Raw genomic sequence first — 19,416 nt, 5'->3', positions numbered from 1 at the left:
GAAAACTTAAACAATTTCAACCCTACCTGTTGCATTATAGTTATAGTTATAGTTATTGTATAGTATTTAGTGCAGCTCTAGGTTTCAAAGAGGAGGTTTTAAAACTTGGAGGTGGGTTTACAGCTATTTTCAAAATGGCCACCAAGATGAGCATCAGAAAGTGTGGAAATGGCATTATGATCCTGAACTTTTTTTGAGTATTTCTTTAGGCCATTAGAGGGACGTCTGAGGAAGTTCTGCACTGCAACTTTGTAGTTGCAGCTTGATTAATGCGAGGTCTTTACCACTGGTACGAGCTTCAGGACTGGCAAAAGGTATATAACATTTTTACAGTCATGATGGAAGACAGGCAGCTCAAGGCATCCTCTCTTTAAGTATTAATAAGGCAGACTAAAAAGGCTATAAAAAAGTGAACCAGAGGGGATGAATTAGGCAATGGTGTGTTATCCTTAGAAGTAATGGAGTGCCTTGTTCACACCAAAGATTGGAGAGGAAAGCCTGCAGGGTGTGGCACATACAGATGGAAGTCAAAATGAGACTAATCATCCCACTTTGTTGCAGGCTTCAACTAGATACAGCAGGTTGTATCAGGGGGAGCAGCTTGTTAGAGAACTGGATGGCTTCCCGTGTTATTCCATCTCAGCATCATCTTTCAGTATTGAAATACAATGCTCAGCAGTCAACAATGACACAGTTCAAGCCACCTCATGCTCCCATCGCTTTGGGTGAGCAGTTTGCATTTATTTAGTCTTCACCTCTTCATTATATGCCCTCACACCAGGCAGGTGTGTGTGTGCGTGTGTGTATGCGCGTCTGATAAAACGGTAATTAACAAAGCCTGCAACGCTCCCATGACTGACTAATCTGTCGGTTGCATCAGCACTTCCCAACAAGCTGCATTCTGGTGCTGTAACAAATAACAGTGCACTAATTTTGTAGCCCTTGAGCAATTAAGGCAGAAAACAATCAGGGGAGTTTCAAATATGGTATAAATTTAGGCTTTTTATGTTGTCTTATGCTAAAAGTGTAACTTAAGCCACTGCCAGGTAAAGGGTAAGAGTGATATTCTATGCTGTTCTCATTGGCAACAAATCCCATTGAAAAAGAATGACTATGAGTAAGCAGTGTTTCTGCTATATATATATTTTTTTAAGTCGCAATTACAGGACTTTGCAGAAGGCTTCCAGTTTGAAGTGAAGGATGGAGGATGCATCCAAGCATGCACCTGATCTGGTCTATGTGCCCGATGAGAGGGAGAGAGGAGAAATAAGAGAGAAAGACAGAAATGAGATCAGAAAGACGCAAAGGTTCACTAAGCTCCAACGCTAATAACCATTAGCAAAGCAGTGTAGAGAACATCAGCTGTAGAACTCATTTCAGCTCTCTGTGGTTAAAATGACAAATGTTGTATCAGCTGTCACTAAGTAATGTTAATTCTGTCAGTAACTAAATTAAACTTGGCTGTTGTCGGTTTGTGCGCTCACTACATGCCGTTAGCACTTGTCAAAGATGGTTTGTAAGGGAAGAAGCTCCACTTTGTAACACAGCTGTACAACTGCAAATGAACTGAGTGCTTCTTTAGTTCACACTGACAGAGTGAGACATCTTCTTTCCCGCCATATCACTGTCAGGGTGGGCATTCTCCCGACTAATCTTTCTTTCATATCATTATGAGTAATTTAAGTTTCTAAACTATATTTTCGAACCATGACCTTCAATATTTGTTCAGTGTTTTCAACATCGTGATAATTAAAACCCTAGTGTACATTTTGATAAATATTTGATAAATCAGCATCCCAAAAGTGGGGTGCAGTGGGCCTAGAGGAAACACTGATGCATTTGTCTGTCTCTGGATATGTTCCAGCCTCGCTACCCTGTCTTTGGCACTCACCTTAAAGCTAATTGGTTAAATCTTTAAAAATGGGTTAGGAGTGTGTATTTAGATTTTAAAATACAAACACGCTACAAATACAAAATCACATGAGGGAACATTAAGAAAAACATGCTCTACTTCCTCAGTGCAGTATTAACTTTGGCTAGAACTTATCTAGATCTGTTAAACACCATAAAAAAACAACAGAATTTCACCGAAAAGTAGGCGAGACTATAAGGTCAGTGAAGTAATTAGATAAAGGGTGACATGTTAGTGCTGTAGATCAGTCTTAGATTTAGTATTTAATACAGTACGTACTTCTCTGTTGAACGTTTTTGCTCTCAGGTTTCACAGAGTGAAAAAACAGGATGAGTTACAAAATGGGATTTCATCATAGAATAAAGCATATTTTCCCCACAGTGCATTACTATCATAACTTACTTATCATTCAGCAAATATGACTTTATTCATATGCACAATGGACACCTCAGGGTATCCATTTCAATATTATTTGATAAGAGACTCGTGGGTAGTGATGCCTGAAATGATTTGGGCCTAAGTGCACAGGAAGGGGAAACAGGAGCGGTTGTGAAATGCTTTTGCTTTCTTTTCACCTTCCTCCTGGTGTTTTCATTTCCAATGATATTCTTTCACAGATTTGGAAGAGATGCTGTAGGTTGCAAGCCTGTGTTATGACTTACCGCCTTCTTGCTCTCTGTTTCCGTATTGGGGAGGGCGGGTACTGCACAGCAAGAGCACTATTATCAGATCAGCAGCTCAGTGTCAGATATCAGAGGTAATAAACTCTCTATTTCATCGCCGCCACCTGTAGTGAAATGAAACATGCGAATGGGAACCATTAATACTGAACTAGTATCACCAGCTGCAGCGAACATGGAAATGAGTCAAAGACACAGGTGTGGTACATGAGATTGAAAGATGATCTGTGCAGCAGGGGAATGTTGTCAGTGTAGTTCGAATACCCCTTTTTTGATGTAATCACACATTTCTTGTGTGGTGGATCTTTTCATTTTCATCAGTTAGTCTCAAATTCTCTCCATCTCTGTTCTCATCACTCTCCTCTTTATTGCCAATTATGACTTTGTCAAAAGTTTTGCATGTCAGTCCACTTATTATATGTGAAAAAACTGGAGTGAACGCTACAGTTAGGCAATGTCCACTGAATTGGTGCAATATCTACAGTGACACATTGCAGTTTAAAAAAAGAATTATCCACAACATAATCATAATGAGACAGGTATTTTTCCGGCCTCATTCAGATCAGCGAAATTGACCTTCAGATCCCTTGTCTTGTATTTTACTGGTTTATCCAATTTAGGTCTTGATGTCATGTACAGCAACAAGGTGGCCTCCTATCTTTTCTTTATCTGTTATGGAATAAAGCACTTGGTTTTTCTTGGTAAACTCCTCAATACAGTGTGGATGCCTGACAGGATGTAGGGCTCAACATCATAACTGTCAGCCATCATAGTGAGAGCTTAAACAAAGGCAATATCTCAAGGATAAAATAGAAATATAAGTATGGATTCAATTTAAGAAAATGGAAATTAGGATAAGGTATGTTGGGATTGTAAGTCACGCTTAATAAGCTTACAGAGACTGAGGTATTGTACAGAAGCCATGCAGTAAAGCCAGTGAAGCGTGGGATTTCATACTCTTCCTTAATTAACTGTAGATCACATATCACACATTGTGACTAGCTAGTCAACATTTGTTTGTTTTTTTCCTCCCTTGAGCGGCTTTTTGTGGTAATGCCACTGAGACAGTGTGCTGTTAGCCAAAACCTGCTTGAAAAAAAAAAAAAAGAGATGTCTTGGCCTTTGACTAGATATTAGTTTATTTTGTGATGAGAAGTTTATTGAAAAAGTAAGGAGAAAAAAAAGCCTGATATGCTGAGGTGAAGCAATAAAAACTCAATTTGAAAGTTGAATTTAGGGCATTTGCAATATTTATTTGTTTATTGTGACTTTAGTCTGACTGGGTGTGTTCCAGCTGTGAGCTCTTGACTAGAGGGTGGCTGGCATTACATCTGTGGTGCCTGTCACCACAGCAGAAATTCCCTTGAGCCATGCTTTAAACACTGTGGTGCACTGCAGCAGTGCAGACAACAGTGTAGACCAAACTTTCTGAAAGTTACACTCTGCCATGTTTCTCACCATGATTGTCTAATACACAACACTGCTGCTGACACCACAACATTAAGTACATTCATTCACTCCCAGAGTTTTTCAGCCATAGTATTTATTTTGCTTTGATTCATGTATACAATGATGACAAGTTATGATATCCTGCTTGACTTTGTTTATGTACACCCTGGAGATAAAGTGACATACACATACACAGTACATACGTTTATCCATCTTTATAGTTTTATAAATTAAAGACAGAGTGTTGTTTCATTGAAAAGTAACTCAATGGGTACAGTTTCTTTCTAACCATGTGAAAGGTTGCCTACTACACATTGTAGTGATTTGTCTTCTTGTAATTAGCTGGTTTCTAATGTAGAATATTTGAATGTTAGTTCTCAGTATTTTAAGGACATGGGGCTGAGGTCAGAGATGCTCTTCTGGTTTAAGCTTTCAGCTAGTGCCTGCATTTTTGAAGAATCACTGTGACATATTCACCTGAATGCTACTTACAGGTCTGTGTTGGCTCATAAAAGAACATTTTCAATAAAAAATGAGTGCACTTGGTCTCTTATACCAGCCATTATAGAGTCATTTGAAACATTTGAAGCAGTCAGAAGAAGTTACAGAGGCTGAGTGTAACACTTGGGGTGGCTGACATACTTCTTAAGCAGGCTTTTAAAATTGGAAATGTAGGTTTTGTTTTACACATCTTGACAGAGCCCATGATGGCGTATGTACAACTTCTTTAAAAACATGAGTAATACTAAGAAGAAAGGAGATGTCTAATCTCAGGGGCTATCTTCCAAATGGCATATGGCATAATGCAACTGCCAGATATAGATTTTTTTTAAATGGATTGAGTCATTGTCCTGACATTGGAAGACCAGACAGTACTACTAGATATTTTCATTACTTTATTCAGGTCTACATCATAGTAGGATGTCATGAGAACCAGTACCAAGTTGATGCCAAAATTCAGAAAATTCTGCTGGTACTGGTTTTTCTACATGTACATGCTGTACCACAGAAGGTTCCATAGATGTTGAAGGTTCCTGAAATGTGATTCTTGTGAGACTGCCAAGGGCAATATAAGAACCTTACAAGCAGTCTAATCTGACATAAAACTAAAAGAGAAGAAAAAGGAGGTACAGTGACAATATTAACAACAGGGAATGGCAGCAACAAGTGGAGATGCAGGAATGGGTCCCCCATAGTTGTGGAAACAAAAACTCAAGTCACTGTGCAAACGGTGCCACTGAGCATTTCAACTGGAAGGAGGAAACACCTCAAACTTATTAACAACTTGGTATCAAAATGTTCATGTTCTGAAATGTTACTGTTCAATTTTTGTGAATTGCGACAGCTAGAATGACAATGCTCCACACACAACATTCACAAAGGCTAACGTTAGCTGGTTTAGAAACAGCTGATAATGTGAGCTTGGTGACAACATTACTTGGCTGCCATCAGTACTGTTCACTCTGTCAAATTATAATGAATTATAACAAATTTAAATGAATATTTTTACACCGTCATGAATTCGTTATCAAGTCAATGAATTTCATTGGTATTAGTATCGACGGCCAAATTTCTGGTATCATGACATCCCTGCATTACAGGCAAGTGGTGGATGGCAGAGCAATGGCAGTGGTTGGCCACTCACTAGTTATTGTATTGCCTGTTAATTTACTAAAACATGTCCTTATGTTTTTCTTCAACAGTATTATTCATTCTAATAAATACACAAAAGTGACCACATGCTTCATGATTCACATTCCCTTTTGGGGTTTATTTTTCTGTGCAGGGATTAGCTGTTCCATTATGTGTTAAAGGTTTGAGACAAACCCTGTGACAATCGCAGCCACACTGCGATTAGCAGGGGTAAAAGTCACCCACTGGGGTGAAAGATTTTCAAAAAGTCAGAAATGTTCTTTTGTTTGGCATCAGCTGCATGTGTTTAAGACCATGTGGCTAAGTGGTTCCTATTGTGCAGAGCAGTGTGCCTTGTGACATGGATAGGGCATTGTTGATGCTAAGCAGACAGCACAGAGTGGTCGGGGCACCCACATGGACTGAGCTCAGCGAGGGTTTAGAGATTTAGAATGTGGTCATGAGATGACTAAGGCATTAGGATTAGAACCTCTGAGATCTGTGCCACACTCGCTCTGAATTAGAGAAAATGAGAGGTTTAGCGGACCACCGGGCTCTGTTGACATTAGATGCAGCTGAATGCATTATCTACTCACTGCACTGCATGTAGGTTTACGTCTCAGCTTCCTATTGTGAGTTATTCAAATCTAATTAAAATTGAGATAAAGTTTTTGTGTTTGGTTCAATAATGATTCAGACTCATTTTGATGGCAAGTTTTTCCTTTTAATTTATTCAAGAAAACAAAAATAATATATTCTTGACTTGAACAGAAGATGTTGCACCCCACTGCTTTTCGTCCATAACATGCTGACTTTCTGCTGCCATCACTTTCTACTGGCGCTACATCATACAGTGGCATAAAAATCCATCAGGACATTACTGCTTATCATATGTTATCCTGCTTACTTTATAATATGTAATACCCTGTATCCAAATGTGTGGTGATTATATGCCTGTGGCCCTTTTCTGGTTGTAGCTTCATCTTAACCCTTTATTCCACCTCATTAAAAAGAAGTAGTGCACAATCAACTGCCCTTTCATGTGATGATGACAGAAGTAATGTACATTATCCAGCTGGCCTGACATTTACCAGGCGATACCTGCTTGTTACTTTGACATAGTCCACCATTGGTATAGCCCACCATAATAGCATTGTGCCGCACCAAGCACAAACACAACAGTGGACAACCACCACATGCTTGTGTTCCTGTTTGGCAGCATGACAGTTCAGTTCTCAGCACTTCTGCAACTTGGTTCCAACTGGATCTCTTTTGGAGGTTTTATTTTCACTCCTATGTTACTGTGTGTGCTTTATGTGCTACTTCACATTGCAGTGCTTTCAAACAGTGGACCACAAAGATGCTTTCATTGTGAAGCGGCTGTTGTTTCCAGTTAGTAGCGCTTTGAGATTGTTTAAGAAGAACTCATATACACAACAAGACGTGGTCATATTTGGTGCATTTTAGTCAGTTTGCTCATGAGTTTTAAGTATCGCAGGACGGAGCAGCCAGAGCACAAATGTTTCAGCTGCGTCTTTTAGTCCTCTGTCTAACGCACATCTGGTAGAACAGACATGCCTCAATTTTAATCAATCAAACTTTTTTTCCTGCATTTTACAGGCGTAACTGCAGTGATTGCATGTTGTGCTGTGATTGCTTCCAAAACAAGGGGGACCTACAGTTCAATACTGTGCCTGAACGGCTCCTGTGTAGATGTGTATGGAGCAGTGGAACTACAGCTAACCTACATTAGCAGGATCCTGCATTAGTAGGATCCTCCCTTATGTGCTGAGATATGCAACAGTCATGATAAACACTGGAGTCCTCATTTCCTCTTCCCCTGTTTTTCTATTTAGAACAAGTATATATTTATCTGTGAAAGTACATTGCATAAACAGGTGCACAGAGTTTATCATGTTCGAATGATCCCAGCCCATCACAATAATCATGAGAGCACTCAGGGCCCACATAAAATCTTTCATTTGCCGGTAGAAACTCTGCAAAAACACATAATGGTGTTTATACACTTTCTCATTAGGGTCAGTCTTTTCAACAGAAATACCCAGGCTAAACATCCCAACCTTTATGACTGTGTTTAGCATCAGCTCAACACAGTTCTTCACAGGGAATATGATAAAATGCACTTTGTGACACAAGTGGGATGGAAAAAAATATATATATAATTAAGGAAAGCGAATGAACATTAACTGCATAATAGCTTTTCATTTCTGTGTCAAGTGCACATTGAGATCACTGCTCGCACTGAGGGCTACTCTCTCCCACAGCCACAGGCACACAATGAGCACACACTTAGGAATCACTCATAATAGCAGTTACATCATCCTGCAGAGGGAAGCACCTGCAGTGTTGGTGACTGAACACCAGCAAGTATATTAAATTATAGAATAATGTGATGAAAGTATGTTTTAAAAAAAAAAAAAAAAAGCTTATTTTGCCATCTCTATTCAATGCTTTGTTTTTGGTGAGTTCATGAGTTTTAGTACAATGTGACAGTACATTCAACAATGTTGCACATGACAGGTTATGTGTGTTTTGTTGTCAAATTGATATATCTCCTAGCTCCAGTCTTTCTAATTGTGTTTCTCTCTGTCATTAAGCAATAAGTTTAAATTAAAATTGTCAGTAAACAGCATTTTAGGAACGCCTTGCTTCCCTAATTTGTCAAACTGTAATGAAAGATCAGGACAGGCTGTAATGCAGGCAGAGATTGCTCAGAAGCTTGAACCAATTTGAGGTCTGTTAGGGAGAGAGTTCAATAGGGTAGCCAAAGCTAATTTTTACCAAAAAGACATTAAATTGTTACATACTTTTTGTGCTAAGGTAAACCATTCAAGATGCACTGTTTCATAGTAAATAAAATAAAGATTTTGATAGGAAAATGTGTAAAAAATGTTTTGGCATTTACTGTTTAATAGGCATATATCATGGCATGGAAAATTGAAAAAAGCTAATGAGGTGTAAAGGCCATTTTTCATTTCAATGTGATTTTAAGAGCAAATTAAAAAGCCGTTTCCTAAATGGCAGCAAGTGAGGGCTCCAGTCACAGGGAACTGGATTCTTTTTATCAAATCAACCCTTTAGTTTCCTTGCGTTCAAATATGACTAATCAGGTGGATTTGCAACCACAGTCATCATGTGTTCAGTTTCCTGATATCAAGTCCAGTTAGAACAATTAGCTCTCACAGTAAACTCAGGTTGCCCGTTAGAGCTAAAGCTATGGGGGAGTGTTTGGCCCAGCAGCGCAGAGCTTGTCCTCTCAAAGCTTCCTTATCTCTGTGATCAAATACCCTAAAGCAATCAGTTAATGAATTTCCTTGGTATCTAATAACTGGTGTTGGTGGGTTCTATAGATAAACACAGAGGAGAAGAGACTGATAAGGTTTTAGTGCCAGCTGCTTGCCTGGATGTTTAGTCTGATCTTTCTGTTTGGTGTTTGAATGCTATCTGTAGCTGGGCATGAGCCATGCACCAGCCAGCCTGTTAGCTGGGGCTAATCGCTCCCATCATTAAAGCTACCACACTGATTACATCTCACAGTAGGCAACGAATAGCTCTGCACTGCTCTAGCACACCTAACCAAACTGACTTCACAGTTGCTTTATTTATTAATCATTCAGCTTGCTATTTGTGGATGTTTTTGAACATGCATGCACGTGTGTGTCTGTGTGGAGGTGCTCTAAGTGATATCAGATTTGTTTACACTCCTTAGTTTCGAGGGACACATCAGCATTGAGCAGTTGGTGTTATGTTACTGTGACAGGTATGTGACTTGCTAGATTTTCAGGCGAGATCAACTTTCAGGTGAGACTTCACATACTTGTGATGTAACCTGTTGAGACTTTTTGGTCATTTACTGTCATGACTGCACTGTGTGTCTCTCCTCCATTTCAGATTTCCCCACTTTGTGTTTAGATGCTCTGACTCATGGGCAGTGGGTAGTGCGGATTGTCCATGACAGTGTTTCTGCAAAATAGATTTTGCAGCAGCAGCCCAACTGCAAGAGTTAAGACTGCATTGGTTGATGGTTCCATTGCCAGCTCCTCTTGTCCACATGTCGGAGGCAAGACGCTGACCTTGAATTGCTCCGAGGGGTCAGGCCAAATGGTCAGCATATTTTACAGTAAAAGAGAGTAAAACACTAAAAACACGCTGTCTAAACATGCCGTGTTGCTGTGTGGCTTTGGATTCATGAATGCATTTGATAATGGGAGAAATGTGAGAAGTGAGACATGGGTGGACACTGGGTGAAGTTAGTGCAAACAGAGTCCCCTCTGAATGCCAGTAGGGCTGACAAGCATGTTAATAAGACATATTTTTACATAAAATGTTGCTCAGTAAGATGATGGAAACTACACACAGAAAGCATCAGTCTTCTTGCTGAATGGGTGGAGTGCTGAGCCAGCCAATCAAATGCTTTTAATCTTATGCAATAATCCAAAAACCCACCTGCCTTGGCCCCTTGCTCTTTACCCCAAGCTGTTATTCTCATGAGTGTTGTTTTACTATCTGGGTCTATTAAACATTTTAATTGATCAGTGTTGGCTATATAGAGCCCAATTAATTTCCAATCCATTGTTTATTTTACCTTATTGTTCTCTGTGTAACTGTAAAATGACAAAGCGTGTTGCCTGTAGGTGTTTTTAAATTTGAATATGACAGGACAGTCAGCTGCTGTTGTAATTCAAATTGGAACATAACGAGGTTGTAAACATGGTGATTAAACAAAAACTCCCTGTGTTGTAGTTTGTTTGAGCACTCTGGCATTACTGGGTAAAATAGCGTTTGCTGATACCTAATTTATGAATCCATGTGCTGCTGGCATCTCCCCGTATTTATGACTTAGATCTTTGTATAATTTATTGTGCATTGTTTTCATTTGGTCACTTGATTAATCGGATGACATGGGTCTGTACAGTAAATGGAGATGGGGAGGAGCCACTCAAGATGTAATCTGGTGCTTCTGTTACTCTGATGACTCCAAACTTTTCATTACCTGCACTTGAGGGAGGAGGCTGATAAAAGTATGAGACTGATGACGATGTCAAATCGTTTGAAAGATGACATTTTTCTCCAGTTACTATTTATTACTGGAAGTATACCACATGAATTCAAAGGAAGTCAGTGTCACCACCTACTTTCCCCAGCCTTGATAACCTTATTGTAATGTTGCTATGAATCTCACTTTTAATACATGTTTTGAAGAACGCTGTTAGACTTGGTGTTTCAAAATATACAACTACTAATCTGGATAACAACAAACAAAATGTGTAGCTGCAGCAATGACTAAAGCCTAATATTTTTTACCGTTTGATCTGTATTTCCATTTGCAGGTTGGATCATATTAAAACATTGAAGTTGGCACATTTAAAGTGCTTTAAAGTACTTCACAGTGTTGTTGACAAATGTTATGACAGTTATTTGTTAGACATTTGCCTTGAGGACAAAGACAACAAAGTCAAAGCACAGTTCAAAGTTCAAAGCAGTGGCAGTATAGTATTTTCTAGGGCATAAATTACCACTTGTTTTCATTACAGATTGGTCTGTCCAGTATTTTAATAATTTATTTCGTAAAAATTACATAAAGTAGTGACAAATGCCCATTACAGTTTTCCAGCCTACAAGGTGACATCTTTTTTTAGCCCAACTAGAGATCTAGAACCCAGAACCCAAAATCCAGAATCAGTTTAGTGATATAAAACAGAGAAAATCAACAAACTCAGGCAATGACAAATCTATCAAAATGGTTGTGAATTGATTTTCATTGGGATTATTCTTTTATCTTTTTCAGTGTTTAGTAAGATTTGATGACAATTCATCTTAGCAGAATCATATTGTGATGACATGATCTCATGTTATTCTACAAATTTCTGATGTCTAAAGCAAAGATTTCCAGCAAACGTGTAACAAAAAAACTAAGTTGCTCAAGTTCTTGTTTAACATAAGATTTTAGACTCACATAAATAAACAGTGGAACACGTTGCTTTGCCCTAAGCATCTAGATTATTGTTTTTTTTTTATTTTATTTTTTTTATTTCAAACATTTGTCACATCATGATGTGACCATCATCACCGTGTATTCATCACTTAATATCCTTGTTAATACAGTGACAATCATTTCAACTGCGTAACCCAGCTCTAGTAGACAGTAGTGAAATATATAACAGTCAGAGATTGCTGGAGTGTGGCACGTCAGTCAGATTATGTCAGTGAATCTGAGCTTTTCTTCCTCTGGTCCATTTTGTTCTGCTACAGTGGATGAGTGTGCTGTTACATATTTAACAGACACTGGTGTTCGAGTGACCCACTCAAAACTGCTCCACTGTCAGCTATCAAAGCGAAGCGGCATCCACACCTCTACTTAACAGCTGGAAAACAACAGTGAGGCGTCATTATTTCACTGCTTGAGTGGCCACCATCTCAGATCCACATTCTCTGTCTGGCAATTTCAGGTGTTTTGTAGCTGAATAGATGTATTTTGGACAAAAACAATTCGTGGGGACAAAACAGCCCTACACTGGTGTAGTCTGCACATGAGAGGAACATTTTGCTGCTGATTCTGTAGAGATCCTGTTTTTGCAGAGGTCCAAATGGACTCTTTAGTCCATTAGTGTTTACCATAGAAAATGTCTCTACCCTTTACTCAATTTATTGTTATATGTTAACTTTTTCATTTTTATATTTATATATATATATATATATATATATATATCCAAGGCCCACAGGACTAAATGACTATAGACCCATTGCCCTGACCTCTGTGGTCATGAAATCATTTGAGCGTCTTGTCCTGTCCCATCTCAAATCCATCACTGACCCACTCCTGGACCCCCTGCAGTTCGCCTACAGAGCCAACAGGTCTGTAGACGACGCCGTCAACATGGCTCTCCACTTCATCCTCCAGCACCTGGACTCCTCAGGGACCTATGCCAGGATCCTGTTTGTGGACTTCAGCTCTGCCTTCAACACCATCATCCCGGCTCTGCTGCAGGACAAGCTCTCCCAGCTGAGCGTGCCTGACTCCGCCTGCAGGTGGATCACCGACTTCCTGTCTGACAGGAGGCAGCACGTGAAGCTAGGAAAGCACGTGTCTGACTCCCAGACCATCAGCACTGGATCCCCGCAAGGCTGCGTTCTTTCTCCTCTGCTCTTCTCCCTGTACACCAACACCTGCACCTCCAGCCATCAGTCTGTCAAGCTCCTGAAGTTTGCAGACGACACCACTCTCATTGGACTCATCTCTGATGGCGATGAGTCTGCCTACAGGTGGGAGACTGAGCGTCTGGTGACCTGGTGCAGGCAGAACAACCTAGAGCTAAACGCTCTGAAGACAGTGGAAATGATAGTGGACTTCAGGAAGAGCCCAGCCCCACCCACCCCCATCACCCTGTGTGACTCCCCCGTGGCTACCGTGGAGCATTTTCGCTTCTTGGGAACCACCATCACACAGGATCTCAAATGGGAGCTAAACATCAGCTCCCTCATCAAAAAAGCTCAGCAGAGGATGTATTTCCTGAGGCAATTGAAGAAGTTCAACCTGCCAAGGACTATGATGGTGAACTTCTACACCTCCATCATCGAGTCCATCCTCACCTCCTCCATCACCATCTGGTACGCTGCTGCCACGGAGAGGGACAATAACAGACTGCAGCGTATCATCCACTCTGCTGAGAAGGTGATTGGCTGCAATCTTCCGTCCCTCCAGGACCTGTACACCTCAAGGACTCTGAGGCGTGCAGGGAAGATTGTAGCTGACTCCTCCCACCCTGGACACAAACTCTTTGAGACACTCCCCTCTGGCAGGAGGCTGCGGTCCTTCAGGACCAAAACCTCTCGCCACAAAAATAGCTTCTTCCCATCTGCTATTAGCCTCATCAACAAGGCTAGAGAGCCCCACTGTTGCTGATCAATTGCACCAATCACCAGAAAAAATTCCTTGTATGTGAAAACATACTTGGCAATAAAACTGATTCTGATTCTGATTCTGATTCTGATTCTGATATATATATAATACATAAATAAATACATAAATTCATAAGACCCAATAGCTGTACAAATTGAAAAATTAACATGAAATTAACTCTTTAAAATTAGAAACCAGCCAAAAGAAAATTAAAAGTTTTAAAGCCACAAATATAATTTTATCTCACACACTTCATTCGTCTTCATGAGTCAAAGCCGGCCTTTTCACTTCAGAGACCAATAGCACTGCTGTTAGCAGGGAAATGGGCATGAAGGTGAAACCCTGCTGGTCACGGTGCTTTGCTGTTCAGATAGCTTCCTCTGCTCCGATGAACAACAGCCAGACTAACAACTCTTCCTTTTCCTGGGCAACTGACTGAATTGAAAGACCAGAGTTTTAGCTTTTTAGTGGTTTTATCTGCTCAAAACACAAAATTCTAATAAGAAACAAACATGTAAAGACTTTTAACAAAGCTGCCAAGAAAAAAGTTCACTTCTGGATGGTATATTGAAAATTGAACATTGAAGTTATTTTTTTTCCCATTTGTTCAATCTGCTGTTAGCAGTTAATGACTACTATAAATTAGTAATTGATTTGTACCTTTTTTGTCATGTTTCACAAAACTCATGACTTAACCTCCAGTGATGCTCTTGTGTGTCTGTTTGGTATGAACTGTGACTTCACTCTTAAGTCTGAATATGCAAATGGTTATCTTTACTCATTTGCACTTGCAAGGGTCAGTAAAATATTAATAACATCATGTTCCCTGCTTTTGGTGACAGGCTTGACTTTAAAGTGTTAATAAAAGTTGTGTTTTCTGTTATCGAGACATCTCTGACAGTCTGTCAACACCAAAGCACATGAACAGGAAGGGGTGGAAAAAGAACTCGATGCCGGATGAGAGGCGATCGAAGAAACACAGACAGTGGAAGAAAGAGAGACAAGCTGCTTTTTTTTTCCTACTTCTAGGGAGTGCAAAGCCCCTGCACTTAGGGGATAAAGAACTGCATCTTCACTCTCAGTGTAATCCATAACTGTGATTGCTTCATTCACCTCTCCCTACCCTCCCTTAAACACTGTCTGCTCTCTCTTGTCCACCCCCTCTGTCATAAGTTTAATCACTTTTCCCCCATTCTGCCAAAGAGGTATGATGGCAGAGATACTGTTTTAACATATAGGCGTTTTCATTTGGCACCACCAAGTTGGATGGACAGGTGGTTGGATTGCGGGTACATGATATGGATTAACACAGAGCAGAGAGGAATTGAACTGTCGCCATTAGAGTTTCATCAAAGCATTTTATTACTGCTGAAAGTCCAGATATCTGTTCATGATGTTGCTAATGGGCCACTGTGAGAGGACAGCTTTGGAAAAAGTACTGGAGCCATTTGTCTTTCAGCAGTCGGTCAGCAATCGCTCCAGTTTCCCTGTTCATTAAGTTTGAAGGAACATTGTTGTTAGCCTATGTAAATTAGATACAGCGTTCCCATGTCAACCAAGAGGAGATTTGGAGGAAGCTGTGGAGAGAAATGACTTGTCTCTTCAGGGTGGCTGGTTGTGCAGGTCTGGGTTTTCTCATGTGAAAGGGATCAAAGCAATCTTACTCAGCCCCCTTAAGAAAGATAGATGTACGAATGTGGGAAATCAAATCCGCTTCAAAAGGGAACACTACTGGGAGCCGGAGAGATGAGAAGGCAGTGAGAGAATAGGAAACCAGTGTGAAATCACTCTTGTTGTTTCACTGTAAGCGCAGAGAACACAGCTTTCTCCTGCTGTCCGCCGAGTGTACATGCAAGATGTCTGTCGTTTGGGTACACTGGGTTCAGTGTCTGCACAGATTTGGAAGAAGGCAATTAACTAAATACAAACTGTACAATGTGTGCGAAAAGCAGAAAGAGAAGTGAAAAAGAGAGGGAGAGCACCCTCACAAATGAACAGGCGCTGTTAGTATGAGTTAGAGATTTTGATTTTGTCAAACATGCTTTGATATGATAGTGTTGATGTCTGAGAGTTCCCTCCCATCCCCTTAGCATATGCTCTGAAAGCTGATTTCACAGCTTATTGCCTGCTCAGAGAATAAGCCTTGTGAAGAAGGTGTGACATCAAATAGCTCAGACAGACAGAAGCAAAAAAGCCCCTCTTATTCCTCAGAGTGACACCTTGCCTTCCTGTAGCTTAGACTGGTGGGTGTGTGCTATGGATCTACATGTGCAAGGCATGACAAGGAAGACTCAACATACAATCTCTATGCACTGCTTTGCTTGTCCTGTCTATCAGTTTGGTTCAGGCACCATCGTAACGTACTGAACTGTTACAGTGTCTGTGCTGCAGTTCGTGACTTTGACTCTTAAGTGCTGGCAACTTGTCCATTCATCTCTTCTTTATGAACGCAATATCTCAGTAATGCCTTGAGGGCATTCCTTCAGATTTTGCACAAACATTCACTTGGACTTGGACTTTCAGATGAACTGACTGGATTCCAGAGGGAATTTCATTACATCTGGCACAAACACTCACTTGGACTTGAATGAAGTGGTCAAAGGTCAAGGTCACTGACCAAATGTGAAACAATTTCTTTTTTTTTTTTTTTTTTGGGCTGTAAGTCATAATAATTCATTTGCTAATTATGACACAATTCAACACAAATGTCTAATAGGATAAAATTACGAAATGATGACATTTTACCATGTATCTAACAGGTCAAAGGTCAACTTCATTGTTACATCATAATGTTTTGCAAAAAACACCTCAGGCCATGATTCAACACTGAAACTCAGGAAGGGGAGATTGTGACCATATTAACTGCAACTTGGCTGTTTGGTGGTAATTCTAGTAAAACGTTTAATGGTGCCTGGGTTCATCTTAAATGTGACTGCAGTAGAAATGGATGCCATTTCTCATAAGTAGCCATGGCTGGGCTGCTCAGACACCACATACAATATAATCTTTTGTTCTGAGAATATTATTATATTGTTTGCATCAAGTCAGATTTCCACCAAAATTAAGTAGACTGCTTTAGTTCTTGGCCCTATACATGGCCCACTCCAGCTTGCTACAAGATGCATGTGTTAACATCACACATTCACACAAGGGAAGAATTGGTAACACTTGCTCTGAATCTTCTAAGAAGTCAGTCAAGAAGTTTCACCTAAAATCAATTCCCCATCAAATTACAATAGAAAGAGATTTTACACATGGATGTATAGTGAATCAAAGTCTTGTTGCATTGCACATTGATTTTGAAGTAATCCAGAAGTAACTGCATACATTCAGATTGATTTAGATAATCCAGTGGATTATGTCATTCACTGCCAGAGGAATTGGATTTCGAGATTAATGTGTGGTTCAGAAATATTGACCTGATGATAATGCTGCACGTGGATGTACGTACGTGTGTGTGTGTGTGTGTGTGTGTGTGTGTGTGTGTGTGTGTGTTGGTCACAGCTGTGCACGCCGAAGGGCTCCCTGAAATGAAAAATCATGAAAAGACACAAATGAAAAATCGTCTTTCGTTTTTTTTTTTTTTGTTTTTTGTCCAGGTGGGCAGGCAATAAGGCTTGACAGAAGATGCAACGGGGGTGGTGGCTCGTCAGATGGCTGGGGACAGGAATGGCAGTCCTCTCTTTGCTAACCCACAGCTGGGGCCAGGACACAGAAGGTATGAGCAGCCAGCACTGAGGCGAACGCCCTAAGGCCTCCCCTTCTTCAGTTAACTGTAGCGGGATTGCCAAGAGGAAACTTGTTATGTGGACAAGGCAATGTTTCTTTTCTCTGTCAGAGGACCAGCTTAGTGGAAAAAACCTTTGTACAACAGCATAACACTGTTGCTCCTAATAAATTATGTGCCAGACTGAGGTGTGAACCACTTGATCAATTTTACAAACACTGGCTAAATAGGCCAGAGGTAAAACTTGTTTTGGAATATTTAAAAATGATTTTCGAGCTGGATGGTCTTTCCTTGCTAAGTAGGGTTATGTATTTTGTATTTTTTCCCAGGACATATTTTGTAATTTTACTCTGTAAAGAGTTTCCACCTCTTCAATAATGTTTGGAATGCTGTCTGCAAAGTCATACATATGAAGATTTCCTGCTTATATACTGCTGACAGTTTAGCTGGATCAGTGTGTTATTGCAAATATTTTCCTACAGTAATATAAATGATAGGTTTTGTTTAGGCCAGAACATAGAACTTTGATGACAGAAGTGAAATTTCATTGAAGTTGAGGAGGACCATAGAGACGTTGCTCTCAGGTGAGCTTCTCCACATCGTGCATTATGCTTCAGTGCAAGGAACTTTGCTTTGACGGTGTTCTCACTATCCTCCCTTTCTAATTTACATAATGTTTTTCAAAAGACATTCTTTAAAGAGAGGGCGTAAATCCAGCTTTCTTCCTACACAGTTCACTGATTGTGCTAAGAGGATTCTCCTTGTAGTTTCATGTTTAAGTTCCCACATTACAGACAGAATCTTAGCATTTATAGTCTCAACTCGCTGACTTTATAGCAGATGCAAGTTAAAAGAGTTAAAAGATTGGCAGGTCTTTAAAGAGAGTGCTGAGGGGAAGCTTCACATGCACAGAGTCATAGCTTTAACTCCCATGTGTGGCAATATTGCACATGATTCAGGTCAATTTTAAGATGCTATAAAGCTTATGTCCTTCATCCTAACCCTGTTTCCTTCTTTCTTTTCCTGCTTCCCAGCCTTGCTTGACAAACTCACTAATATGAAAGCATTTGTAGATAGGAGTATAATGTCTGCTCACTGTCATTTGGATCAAGATTCTATTCTGAGACGTTTGCTTCATGGCTTTGTATGATATCATTTTAGTAGAGAAATGACTTGCTTTATGAGTGAGCCTTTGAAGGTGAACGGGTGCCTTGTGGTTTCCTCTTTGGATGAATTTCACTCCAAGGCTCTGACCACATTAATAGACAAGTAGTGCACATGTGCATGCGTGTGTGTGTGTGTAAGTAGCAAAGAAACCATTGACCTAAAACACAACAGCTGTAGAACTCAAGAATAGCCCTATGGAATATGGTTTTCTGAGTAATTTCTTTTACAACTTGCAATGGCTTTGGTTCACAGAGATATTATTCATTTTAAGTGTCTGTTTATCAAAGCTTCATATGGTGCTGGTAGACAAGTTGTCCATATTAATTAGGTTCCCTAACCTTGAGGTAAAATGAATCTCTGCTTCAACAAACTTGTGTTTACTCGAGCTAATGTGAGCTAATGTTGCTAATCTGTCAGTGTTGCCAGCTCTCCTCTCTAACCTTCAGACATCAGAGCATAGAGACAGCAGCATCAGGTTTAGTTGTTTCCAGGGACTGTTCCCATGAAGCATGTGACAGGAGTTTAATGTAGAGACATAAATGCAATTATTTCTGGATACATTACTGATATTAGATGTTAGATATTAGCTAAATGACCTCCCACACTTTGCCAGAAACTGTGAAACGGGTAAATTAACAAGTTGCTTCTGTTCTTCTTGTTCAGGGTTTAAACCCACTTGTCTCTGCAAAATTTTATTCATATCCTTCTAATTAGCTTTGTCAATTGTGTTTTGCATGAATTGTAATCGGATTATGTTCCCTGGCAACCTGTTTCTATTATAGGAATGCTACATTTATGTACTGCACACGAGTCGTAGGTCAAAGTGATTCACAACGCAGGAGTGTAGCACTGGAAACACATCTAGTCCGGTGTGAGGTTAAGGGTAAACATGTTGTGTCTCATGATTCAAGTTAGTGTTGACTTTCAC

At 40.0% G+C, this 19,416-nt stretch overlaps 1 protein-coding gene across 3 annotated transcripts in view; it reads left to right on the top strand.

The window, feature by feature from the left end:
- Nucleotides 1-19,416, top strand: part of LOC139622812 (protocadherin-15-like) — a 195,914-nt gene that overhangs the window by 41,725 nt on the left and 134,773 nt on the right. For all 3 annotated transcript variants that reach the window (XM_071480421.1, XM_071480419.1, XM_071480420.1), the window contains one exon: nt 17,194-17,312. In XM_071480421.1, coding sequence (XP_071336522.1) covers nt 17,222-17,312 — 91 coding nt within the window. In that variant the 5' untranslated portion in view covers nt 17,194-17,221. The remainder of the gene's footprint in view (nt 1-17,193; nt 17,313-19,416) is intronic.

This window comes from Trachinotus anak, unplaced genomic scaffold (assembly GCF_046630095.1).
Source record: "Trachinotus anak isolate AG129_WGS33_773 ecotype Australia unplaced genomic scaffold, CSIRO_AGI_Tana_v1 ptg000007l, whole genome shotgun sequence".
NCBI lineage: Eukaryota > Metazoa > Chordata > Actinopteri > Carangiformes > Carangidae > Trachinotus > Trachinotus anak.
The sequence above is the reverse complement of the archived record's forward strand: the minus strand, read 5'-3'. Positions and strand labels throughout refer to the sequence as shown.